This window comes from Phodopus roborovskii, unplaced genomic scaffold, assembly GCF_943737965.1.
Source record: "Phodopus roborovskii unplaced genomic scaffold, PHOROB, whole genome shotgun sequence".
NCBI classification, from domain to species: domain Eukaryota; kingdom Metazoa; phylum Chordata; class Mammalia; order Rodentia; family Cricetidae; genus Phodopus; species Phodopus roborovskii.
In genome coordinates, this window is record NW_026125537.1 from 106,237 (window position 1) to 119,164 (window position 12,928).

At 44.3% G+C, this 12,928-nt stretch overlaps 1 protein-coding gene across 1 annotated transcript in view; it reads right to left on the reverse strand.

Annotated features, from left to right (window-relative positions):
• Positions 1–3,557: 3,557 nt before the first annotated feature.
• Polr3a (RNA polymerase III subunit A) overlaps positions 3,558–12,928 on the reverse strand; it is a 49,561-nt gene continuing 40,190 nt past the window's right edge. The window contains exons 30-31 of the mRNA XM_051176685.1: positions 5,603–5,735; positions 3,558–4,108 (exon numbers count right to left, since the gene is read on the reverse strand). Of these exons, the coding sequence (XP_051032642.1) occupies positions 3,960–4,108; positions 5,603–5,735 (282 nt within the window). The 3' untranslated portion in view covers positions 3,558–3,959. The remainder of the gene's footprint in view (positions 4,109–5,602; positions 5,736–12,928) is intronic.

Here is a 12,928-nt window from a genome sequence, read left to right on the forward strand (position 1 = left end):
GCAGAAGGCCTAGGTTAGTCCAATGGTGGCTCCCTAACTGTTGGTCCAGAGTTCATAAGCTACCATAATCTCAGGTCAGCTATCTCTATGGAACACAAGACATTAAAAGGAAGCCAGGTGAGGATGGCAGTGCCAACAGTCCTGTGGAGTATGAAATAATGGATACCTATTTTCCACAGTTCCTTCTGGGATGAAGAGCAGGCAATCTTGGAGCTCATTTCTTTGGCTGGTCATCAGCTGCAGCTCAGTGGTCAGCCTCTCCATTTCCTTCTCCACTTGTTTCTTGGTGAAAAGTGTTGGCTGGGATGATGGCTCCATAGCAGCCTCTGTGGGTAGATGAACACAAATGAAATTGCATAGTAACAAGGCATAGAAAATGGACAGACCACCCTGAGACCTGAACTTAAGGGCCAGGTTGAGATGCCTCCTCTGTGGATCTCACATCTCCCAACACTGTAGAGATGTGGCTATGTAAGCAGTCAGGGATTTCCTCTGCCTCCCTACCTTTCAGGCTTAATTACAGTGGCACAGGTTGCAACCTGGTCCAGAGACCTGAAGCTTGCCTGTGGTTTCAGAAGCCAGTAGTAATGTCACAGTGCACAAGCACTCAGGTGCTGTGAGGAGACCAGATCTCCTGCTTGGTCACTCCAGACCCATGGATATGGATTGAAAAGTCATGTAGGGACACAGCACAGTCAAAAGACTTACCAAGTCACACTACCCCACTAACAGCCCAGAACAACAAAGCTGGCATGAAGGAGCCCATTTCTGGCTTGGTCCCATGCCTATGGTAGTTATTTAGCTACACTAGAGTATCACCTGCCACCCTCAACTGCTGATTCAGAACCCTATAGATGCCATTGTCAGGGAGAAGTGAATAGAGGAGTTCTGCTGTGCAGTCTGAAGACATAGTCTTAGTCAGAAGCACTTTTCTCTCCTTGTGACTGGTGTCAGATAGCCACTCCACCTAAAGGAAGCTGCTGAGGGTGAAGTGCAGTGATGCCTGGCCCAAGCTGGGAACACATTTTTAGTTCCTGCCTCCTGCTGGTTTCCTTCTCTCCCCACATTCTACCCCCAAACTCTAGTAAAGGTAAATGCTAGGTGCTCCCAACACACCAGCCTTGGCCTTGTTAGCTAATGTTCTGAAATCCTTGACTATCAGGAATTAGGATAAGCAGGGAGGTCCAATTGCATCTCAGAGGCCCCAGCTCCTCTGCCCCAGTACTGGAAGACTCAGCTCAAGTCTTTTTCCTCCAGGAAGCTCTCCATCTCCTGCCCAGCACTCACGGTGCACATGTCAGAACCATTCATCTGATCCTCCTTTACTCTTAGACTGAACAGCAGCTTCCTTCTGCCTGTCTCTGGTCTGGGAATGTTCTCCATTCTCTCTTCTGAGTCCTCAGTCTTGACAACATGTCTAATGGTGTACCCTAGAGGCACTGAAGGAAAGGCCTAAGGAGAGTAGGTGTCCCTACAATACATCACAGAATGTCAAGAGCTCTCCAGGACACAATAGAATTTCCAGTGAAGGAACTGCCTTTGTCACCCTGCTAATTCATTCTCTCTGAACTAACCAGAATCTCAGGTTCCCTATACAAGAACCTCTTTTGGAACATAGAGGAAGCCATTCAGTAACTCCTCCTTCCAAAGCCAGAGTTTTCTAAGCTTGAATGAAAACCCCATAGTACTTCCCATCTAGACTTTCCAACCATGGCCCAGGAGTATCTCATTCCTTTCTCAAAATCCCTCTGTTCATCAATATGAGCAATTAAATACTACTAAGAAGACACATTAGGATGTAGATAAGGAAGTATCACATTCCTCAAGTGTTTGAAAGCACATTCAGGGAGAAACTGCAGGGCTGGTTGCAGTGTGGGTACAGTCATAGAATCCATGAGGTTAATGTTAGAAAATTGCCCCAGGATTCCTCACAATACAGAGAATACTGCCATCTGTTGGCAGAGAAACTGAAATAGTGGATGCACCAAGATAAATAGCCCTCAGACTGAGTGTGGTGCTCTCCACTCTGCACCAAAGACACCAAAACACAATTAGTTACAGGCTGCTGTGTGTTACAGTGAGATTCTGCCTTTTGGGGGGGGGGGGTTGGGTGGAGAAAGGATGGTGGGAAAATAAAGACAAGAGCTGTAGACATAGTTCAGCTGGCAGAGTGATTGCCTAGCATGTAGCAAGTCCTGGATTCAAAGATTAGTACAGACCTCCCTGGCCTTGGTGGCTCCACTCGTAATCTTAGCACTTGTGAAGTGGAAGGGGTGATCTAAGCTCAAGATGAGCCTGTAAAGCCAGTGTATGAAGACATGAGACAATGTCCCCCAAAGTAAGTAAGACAGAAACATACCTGACCTCCAATCTTTTATAATGAAAATAACTTAACATTCCCCTACCACTCTTTCATCTAAGGAGATTGGAGGGGAAGGTGATCTTTCTAATCTATGGATCTTGCTCTTTCCTTAGCCCACATAGAGACCAAATAGAAAGGGAGTATGACCATTTGAACTAATGAGTAATACCCAATACTGCTAGCATAGTACTGTGACTATGACAGATTCTGCCTTTCTGACTGATGCTGCCCCAGCAGGAAGTGTCAGGGTCTGAGGCCAAACCCCATTGACCCCTTCCAGGGGCTAGACAGAAGCCATCAGACACTCTACTTCCTTCCCCAAAAATTAAAGTCAAGCTGATCCAAACCTGATTGGCTATTGAACAACTGCTGATAACCCCACTCCCTTCATTCAGAGATCAGTTCAGGGTGCAGGTCAGGTACTTACATTTCTGAGTACCTCTGTATACTGCCCAAGAACTAGATGATGGGAGATGTCATTCTGTATATGTTTCTCATACTGGTTAAGGAATAAAGGACTGTTGGCCAATAGGAAAGCAAGATAGGCAGGACTAGGAGACAAGGAGTAAAGAGCTAAGTAGGAAGGAGGAGTCAAAATGGAGAGTCTGGAGAAAGCAGAATCGCCAGCCACCTCTCGCTGGTAAGACCACATGGAAATACATAGAAATGGGTTAATAATTAAGACAGAGCTAGCCGATAAGAAACTAGTGCCAGGCCAACAGCATTATATCAAATACAGAGTCTTGGTGTGTTAACTGGGGTTGGTGCGGTGGCAGGACAAAACCAGCGGCGGTAGGAAAAACCCTACTCCTTACACCTAGATGTTATAGGACTTGGTGTAGATGTGTTGCTATAACTAAGAGATACCCTGACCAGGACCTCTGTCCATAAGAGGCTTTAGAGGAACCATTCCCCATCTTCCTCAGGTTTGTTAAAGATGTTGGGAAGTCTTCACTTGGTAGTTACAGGCTAAAGAACCCTTCCAAAGTGACTCACATTACTAGGGAACTAGAAGTTTCTATTTCTTTTGCTTTTAAAGCAATTAAATTAAAATAGACAGTACCTAGCCAGGGACTATCCAGCCCACCCTGGACCTCACATACTAGGTGCTTTTCCAAGAATGCTTCAAGGCTAGTTTTCTTGGTTCTACAGCTTCTGGTTCCAAAGTAAAATAACAACAAACACTGTATATCTTTCAGACAGAACAAATAAATAACTTTAATGTATTTACATGAATACATCAGTAGAAAATCCAGCCTAACTGACAAGTGGGAATCCAGGACTGTGTCCTGGTCTCTGTGGGTCTAGACCTGGCTCTGAGACAGGAGTAGGGACACCTTAGTGTCCTCTGCAGAGACAGAGCGAGGTGAGATGGGCACTGAGCTGGCTGAGTAGCAGTCCTGAGCCCCCAAAAGTTAGGTTACAATCAGACTCCCAGTTCTCCATCCAAGGAGCTCCTGCTGAGGCCATGATCTTTCTATGATCCTGGTCACCATTTAAGATCTTGCAGGCGTCTGTCCAAGGGATACAAAGTTCCTCCATTCAGCAGCTGACAGGACAAGGATCCAACATCAGGTATGTGACCTCCTGCCATAAACTATGTGACAAGAGGGATGTGGAATTCATTTGTGTCAAAGATCAGGGGCCTCCTGGGTGGTTTTGGGTCCCTGTTGGCCTTGTGTAACAGCTTGAAGAGCCCTGTTCCAATGTTCATTGGAATTCCCATGATGATGCACTCGGACACACCTGAAACCAATCAGAAACAAGGTAAGGGAGCTGGATTCACAGAGTGAGAACATTACTCAATCAGGATTGCAGACTTGGGATCTGAGGACCAGCTCTACCACACATCATCTGACTGAACTTGGATCACCACTCACCTTCCCGTATACTAAGGGGTGTAGCCAAGGATTTCTGTCTCTGGAATGACAATGCCTACCTCAGCCCAACAAACAGGTTAGCAGAAGTCAATTCAGCTCATCCAGTTCTCTTCAACAGTAGTTAAAGTAGGAAATAGCCTTTGAGAAACTGCTTAGGCAATAGGAACCCTACATATGATCAGGAAATGGTGAGTTTGCTACCTGCCTTCCTTAGCTGAGTGCTCAGAAGAAAAGATGACAACAGTGCAGACACAGGGGTAGCAGTGTCCTCATCAGAACCCTTGGCAGACTGCCAATGACTTCAGAAGAGATGGGGATTTCCACCTTTCCTGACTCCAGTTTTAGCCTGTCTTTCTTTACTTTTTTTTTTTTTTTTTTTTTTTTTTTTTTTTGTTGTTGTTGTTGTTGTTGTTCTTGGAGACAAGGTTTCTCTATGTAGTCCAGGCTGCCCTGGAACTCCCTCTGTAAACCAGACTCACCTGGAACTCAGAGATTTGGCCCACTTCCCACCCCCAGATCCTCCATAATGCTGGGATTAAAAGCATGTGCAAATACCACCAGAGTTCATGGTAAGTCTGAAAAGCTCTAAGGAAGGAAGCAGGAGGTAGATGCATTCTATGCTGATGCCAAAGACAACTCCAGAACAGGCAAAGAGCCAAGTTGGTCTAGAGTGCTACACTTGTAGGGACAGGGAACATTTCCAAACAGGGTGGGGGACAGAGGTTGCAAAGGTTTTGGTGGTGTGTGCTAGATTTCAGTCCTGGTGTTTCACAGTTTAAACTCTGGTTTGTGCATGGGCTTCTCCCATTCTAACCCTTATCACTTTTCTTTCACTTCACCATTTTGAAGACAGGGTCTCACTGTGTAGCCTTGACTGGCCTGGAACTTGCTATGTAGAAGAGGCTGGCCCTGAACTCATAGAAATTTGCCTTCTGAGTCCAGGGATGAAAGTGTGAATCACCATAGAAATTTGCCTTCTGAGTCCAGGGATGAAAGTGTGAATCACCATGCCTGATTTCCCATTACCTCTCTCTCCATCTTCAACTTGTTTCTCTCCATTTTATGGGCTACTTGGCTCTTAAAATAATGTTCAGTACCTCACTAGGAGGCAGAACCACAGACCTCCCTATGGCTACACCTGGTGGCTCTTACACAGTCTACCTTCTATCCATCCTGGATAACATGTAGGCTGTTAGTCACAGCTCAGGGTCCACATTTTCTCCTTGGAACTAAAACGCTATCTGCACTAAAAGTAGTTCCCAGAATGGGGAGAGGGAAGGCAGAGTGCCTTAGTTAGACTCTTGAGACAAAAAGATTCCTTCTTTCTGGAACCCACAAGCCTCTGACACTGCAAACCTACCGCACACAGAGTCTTTCTGCCCAAAGTAGGCAGCATCAAAGAGATGGTCGGCAGTCTTCTCAAAGGAAGCCAGCATCAATACACTCTCCTTCATCTTGGCCAGGCCAAACCTGGTAATACCCAGGACTTCACCCTGTGCCAGGGAAGATGGTCAGATGAATGTCAAAATATTCCAGGAAGTTCAAAACCAAAGCAGAAGACCCCAGAACCAACAGAAACAGCCAAACAACTATTCATGGCACCACTAATGGCAGATGGTTATCAATGAAGCTTCACAGTTACCAAGGCAGTCATGATCCCAGGGACAAGAAGCCTGTCAACTGTATCCACACACTGTGCCCACAGAAATAAGAATTTGAGTTTTAAAAAAGGGGTTGCTCCTCCTTTCCTATGATCAAAAAGCTAATATTAGAAACATTTTACGTATTTCCAGTCCAGGAAACATGCTAAACATACACAAGACCCACACATGACAGGTGTTATCAACATATAATCATGTGTGGGTGAGTTTCATAAAACATCACCTGAGGATTTATAGTCAGGTAGTGGTTGTTGGTGGCAGGGACAGACATATTCTTCAATGACATACACACTGGTAAGATGCCCATGGTCCAGTAAATAACCATTCCCTCATCCCCTACCCTTGTAAGCAGCCCCAATGACATTCATTGGATTAAAAAAAAAAAAAAAAAGACCCTTATCACCAGGCCTCTGCAAAAGAGGCCTCAACTGGAGAGTGCCAGGCCACAGCTAGATCCACCTATCCATGTGGAAACATCCTAAATCTCAGCCAAGTCTTTGACCCCCATTGCCTTTGACCCCATCACCAGGCCTCTGCTAGAGGTGAGTCTGGGACCAATTCAGGTGGAATCCCCTAAACATACACACCCTTCCCTGGGAACTCCCTGGATTGGCTCCGGATCTGGCTCCCCCTGTGTCCTGTCCCCATCGAGAGCACTCCTGGTTCACTGATACACACACACCCACCCCCACCAAGACCTTGCCCTCCCCCTACCCTGTGCCCTATCCTGCCCACTGGCCCACCGCTCTGGTTGAGCACTGGGAAAGAGGGTGGAGCCAACAATCCTGCCACCTTCAAGGAACTTCCTGGATCTGTTCTGAGCACATTAGACCTGCCTATCCACGAAGGACCACCCATAATTCTCACCTGCCTGGTCTCTGACCCCCACAGCCGGTCCTCTACCTGAGTTCCGGCCCCCTCCCAGAGTTTCGCCTATCCCCTTGTGGCTATCCTGAGTCCCTATGGGCTGGATCCTTGATCCCAATCACCAGGCTTCTGCTAAAGAGGCCTCAGCTGGAGAGTGCCAGTCCCAGGCTAGATCCGCCCATCAGTGGATGGAACATCCTGAGTCCTAGCCTTTGAGATCTTTGACCCTCATGGACTGTCTTCTGCTGGAGCCTGATCTTTGACCCCTATCGCCAGACCCCTGCCTGAGGAAAGACCTCATAGAGAGCTTGGACCACCCAGAGCTACAGACATCGAACCTCTGACCCACCTAAGCCCACCTGGGGAGTACCATAGGGAGAAAGAGAGAGAGAGACCCCACCTACAGGTACTGGAAGAAGCGATAGGAAGACAGACAGCAATACAAGAAACACCTAACAATAGAAAAACAAGTATAACACCACCAGAATCTAGGGACTCTACACCAACTAGATCTGAACACCCCAAAGCAGATGAAGAAGAAAACGACTTAAAAATTATCGTCATAAAATGATGAAGGCTCTCAAAGACAATGTGAGAAAATCCCTTAAAGAAATGGAAGAAAAAAACAAACAAAAAATTGGAAGAAATGAACAAATTTCTTAAAGAAAGCACAGAAAGCCAAGAAAAAAAAAAAAAAAAAAACAATTAAACAGGTGAAGGAAACGGTTCAAGACTTAAAAACTGAAATAGAGACAATAAAGAAAACACAAACTGAAGGAATACTGAAAATAGAAAGACCGGGCAAACGATCAGGAACTACAGACACAAGCATTAACCAACAGAATATAAGAGATGGAAGAGAGAATATCAGGTACTGAAGATAAACTAAAGGAAATAGATTCATCAACCAAAGAAAATCATAAATCCAACAAATCCTTAACACAAAACATCAAAGAAATGTAGGACACCATGAAAAGGACAAACTTAAGAATAATAGACATAGAGGAAGGTGAAGAAGCCCAGCTCAAAGTTGCATAAAATATAATCAACAAAATCGAAGAAAACTTTCCCAATCTGAAGAAGGACAAGCCCATGAAAGTACACGAAGCATACCGAACACCAAACAGACTGGACCAAAGGAAAAAAGACCCCTCGACACATAATAATCAAAACACCTAACATACAGAATAAAGAAAGAATATTAAGAGCAGTGAAGGAAAAAGGACATATAAAGGCAAATTTTTCAAAATTACACCTGCCGTCTCCATGAAAATTCTCAAAGAACAGAAGGTCCTGGATAGATGTTCTACAAGTACTAAGAGTCCACAGATGCTAGCCCAGGCTACTATACCCAGCAAAATTCTCAATCACTACAGACTGAGAAAACAAGATATTTAATGAAAAAACCAGATTTTCACAACACGTATCTACAAATCCATCCCTACAGAAAGTTCTGGAAGGAAAATTCCAACCCAAGGAAGTTAACTACGCTCAGAAAAACATAGGCAACAGATGATCCTACTTCACCAGAACCCAAAGGTAAAGCAGGACAAATATATTCACAATACCACTGCCAACAACTTTAAAACAAACTAGCATTAACAATCAATGGTCCTTACTATCCCTCAACATGAATGGTCTTAACTTGCCTATAAAAACACATTACCTCAGGGGACTAGTTCAATTTTTTTGTATGTGTTGAGGTTTGTTATGTTTCCTAGTATGTGGTCGATTTTAGAGAAGGTTCCATATGTGCAGAGAAGAAGGTATATTCTTTTGTGTTTGGATGGAATGTTCTATAGATGTCTGTTAAATCCAATTGAGACATAAGTTATGTTAGTTCTTTTGTTTCTTTGTTAAGCTTCTGACTGGTGGTCCTGTCTAGTGTTAAGAGTGGAGTGTTGAAGTCTCCCACTCTGAGTGTGTGATGTTTAGTAGGGTTTCTTTTACAAATGTGGATGCCTTTGTATTTGGGGCATAGATGTTCAGAATTGAGACTTGGTGCTGATGGAGTTCTCCTGTGATGAATACGAAATAACCGTCTTTATCTCTTTTGATTAATATTGTTAAATATTAGCCTAGCCACACCTGCTTGCCTCTTGGGTCCATTTGATTGGAAGATCTTTTCCCAGCCCTTTACCCTGAGGTAATGTCTATCTTTGAAGCTTAGATGTGTTTCTTGTATGCAGCAGAAGGATGGATTCTGTCTTTGTATCCATTCTGTTAGCCTGTGTCTTTTTATAGGCAAGTTATTCTGTTAGCCTGTGTCTTTCTATAGGTAAGTTGAAATTCGCAGGCAAGTGGATGGAACTTGAGGAAACTATCCTGAATGAAGTAACCCAGTCACAAAAAAGAGGAACATGGTATGTACTCAATCATATATGGATTTTAGACCTAGAACAAAGGATCACCAGCCTATAATTCACACCGCCAGAGGAACTAGGATACAAGGTGACTCTAAGAGATTCATATAAAGTCCCTCACAGAAGGGGGAAGGGACAAGTGGGGAAGCAGTGAGGGGAGACAGACCTAGCAGAAAGAGAAGGAGAGAAGAGGAAAGCATGTGAGAGTAGGAAGATTGAGTCAGGGCAGGAATAGAAGACAGAAAAGAGAGAGGGGAGAGAGAGAGATAGGAGAGAGAGAACATAAAAGATGGAGCCATTATAGGATTGATGAGAAAACTAAACCTAAAGAAATGTCCAGAGACCTACAAGACTGACTCAAATTAACAATTTGAGCAACAATGGAAAGGCTACCATAAATGCCCCTCCCTGATAATGAGATCAACGGCTAACTTATCCACCATCATGGAGCCCTCATCTAGTACATGTTGGAAACAGAAGCAAAGACCCACAAGTAAATACTGAGCTGACCTGGAATCCAGATGCAGAGAGGGAGGACTAGACCATTCTGCAGAAACACATAGAGACAGTTGACCTGAACAAGGAGGAGCTAACGGGCCCCCAGACTGACAGCTGGGAATCCAGCATGGGACTGACTCAGACCGCCAGAACATGGGTCTCAGCCAGAAAGCCTGAGTAGTCTAAGGGACCTCAGACAGTGGAACCAGGATGCATTCCTGGTGCACAAAAGGACCTTGTGAGCACATCCCCCATGGAGGGATACTCCCTTAACCAAGAGACAAGAGAGAAGTCTTAGTTTCTACTTCAAATGACTTGACAGATTTAGATGACCCCTACTGGATGACATCACCCTACATGTGGAGTAGGGGGGATGGAAGGGGAAGGGGAGGGTGGTTGGGATGCATGTGAGGGGGGGGGAAAGAGGGAAGGAGGGAGAGAGGGAGAAGGAAGAAGGGAAGGAGGGAGAGGGAGCTGGGATGGATATGTAAAAAAAAAAAAAAGACATGGAATAGAAGGACTAGAAGAAAGAGGAAGGGGAGAGTGGGAAGTGCACAGAAGATCGTAAGATGACATGAATATGGATCAAAGTATGTCATTATGTATAGAAAGGTCATAAAGAAATCCATGTTATGCCTAAGTATTATATGCTAATAGCAGCACTTAGGAAAATTAAATCAATGGCTCATGAGGAAAAGTACCTAAGGTTGACCTCTGGCTTCCAAATAAATATAGGGGCACCCACATGATTGTGCATAGAGTAGATAAAAAAAACCTGTATTGCAGATCCAGTGAAATACCATAAGCATTAAAAAAAAATAAATAAATAAAAGACATAGCTGTCTCCGGTCCCCATCGAGAGCACCCTTGGAGCTCTGATACACCCCCACCCAACCCCACCACCAACCTACCCCCCCTACCCTGTGCCCTACCCCACCCACTGTCCTGCCGCTCTGGTTGAGCACTGGGACAGAGGGTGGAGCCAACAGTCCACTCTACTTCGGAGACTTTTCGGAGCAACTCTGAACAAAGGAGACCTAACTATCCACACGGGACCACCCGTAATTTCCACCAGCTTGGTCTCCGACCCCGCCTCCAGTCCTCTGCTGGAGTCCCGGGCCCCTCCCAGAGATCCGCCTATCTCTGCGGGCCCACTCAGAGTTCCTGCAGGCAAGATCCTTGACCCCCAAATCCTGGCCTCTACCAAAGAACAAGGTCTCAGCTGGAGAGCGCCAGTTTCCAGTGAGATCCCACTACCCTGTAAAACCTTCTCAAGTTCCAGCTCAGCCCTCGTCCTCTTCCGCCAGCTATTGGCCAGAGCTATTGGCCAGAGGACCACTGTGAGTACCTGCTAGCATCTTCTTCTGGATCCTCATCCTTGACCCCATCCCTGGATCCCTGTCTGCGGAGAAACCTCCTAGAGAGCTTGGACCACACAGAGCTACAGATATTGAATCTCAGACCCACATAGGCCCATCAGGGAAGTACCATAGAGAGAGGGAGAGACCGCGCCAACACCTACTGGAAGAAACTATGGGAAGAAGGCAATACAAGAGAACACCTAACAACAGAAAGACAAACATGACACCACCAGAATCTAGGGAATCTACACCAACTAGAATGGAACACAACAACAAAGCAAAGGAAGCACAAGGGTACGAATTAAAAATTACCATCACAAAAATGATAGAGGCCCTCAAAGAAGATGTGAGAAAATCCTTTAAAGAAATGGAGGAAAAAACAAACAAAAAAGTAGAAGAAATGAACAAATTCCTTAAGGAAAGTAAAGAAAGTACAGAAAGCCAAGAAAAAACAATTAACCAGGTGAAGGAAACGGTTCAAGACTTGAAAACTGAAATTGAGAAAATAAAGGCAACACAAATGGAAGGAATGCTGGAAATTGAAAAGCTGGGCAAAAAAATCGGCAACCACGGACACAAGCATAACCAATAGAATTCAAGAGATGGAAGAGAGAATCTCAGGCGCAGAAGATAAACAAGAAGAAATAGATTCCTCGACCAAAGAAAATCATAAATCCAACAAATCCTTAACACAAAATATCCAGGAAATGTGGGACACCATGAAAAGGCCAAACCTAAGAATAATAGGCATAGACGAAGGTGAGGAAGCCCAGCTCAAAGGTGCCGAAATCATAGTCAACAAAATCATCAAGGAAAACTTTCCAAATCTGAAGAAGGACATGCCCAAGAAAGTACAAGAAGCATACCAAACCCCAAATAGGCTGGAACAAAAAGAGACCCCTTGACATATAATAATCAAAACACCTAGCATACAGAATAAAGAAAAAATATTAAGAGCAGCGAAGGAAAAAGGACAGGTAACATATAAAGGCAGACCTATCAAAATTACACCTGACTTCTCCATGGAAACCCTCAAGGCCAGAAGGTCCTGGATAGATGTTCTAAAAGTATTAAGAGAACACGGATGCCAGCCTAGGATACTATATCCAGCAAAACTCTCAATCAATATAGATGGAGAAAACAAGATATTTAATGACAAAACCAGATTTTCCCAATATGTATCTACAAATCCAGCCCTACAGAACGTATTGGAAGGAAAACTCCAACCAAAGGAAGGTAACTACGCCCACAAAAATGTAGGCAACAGATAATCCAACTACACCAGAAACCAAGGGTAAAGCAGAAGATGGTCATTTCATATTCATTGCAGGAGAAATCCATCAACACAAAGTCTCAGTTCTGAACATCTAAAGCCCCAATACAAAGTCACCCACATTCGTAAAAGAAACACTACTAAAACTCAAAGCACATATAAAACCTCACACACTTATAGTGGGAGAATTCAATACACCACTCTCAACACTAGACAGGACCACAAATCAGAAACTCAACAAAGAAACAAAAGAATTAACAGAAGTTATGTCTCAACTGGGGTTAACAGACATCTATAGAACATTCCATCCAAAGACAAAAGAATATACCTTCTTCTCTGCTCCACATGGAACCTTCTCTAAAATTGACAACATACTAGGTGACATAACAAACCTCAACAGATACAAGAGAATAGGAATAGTCCCCTGTATCTTATCGGACCACCATGCTTTAAAATTGGAATTCAACAACAACACAAATAGCAGAAAACCTGCATATTCATGGAAACTGAACAATGTGCAATTTTACCACTCCTGGGTCAAAGAAGAAATAAAAAAAGAAATTAAGGACTTTCTAATATTCAACCAGAATGAGGATACAACATACCCGAACTTATGGGACACCTTGAAAGCAGTGCTACGAGGGAAGTTCATTGCACTAAGTG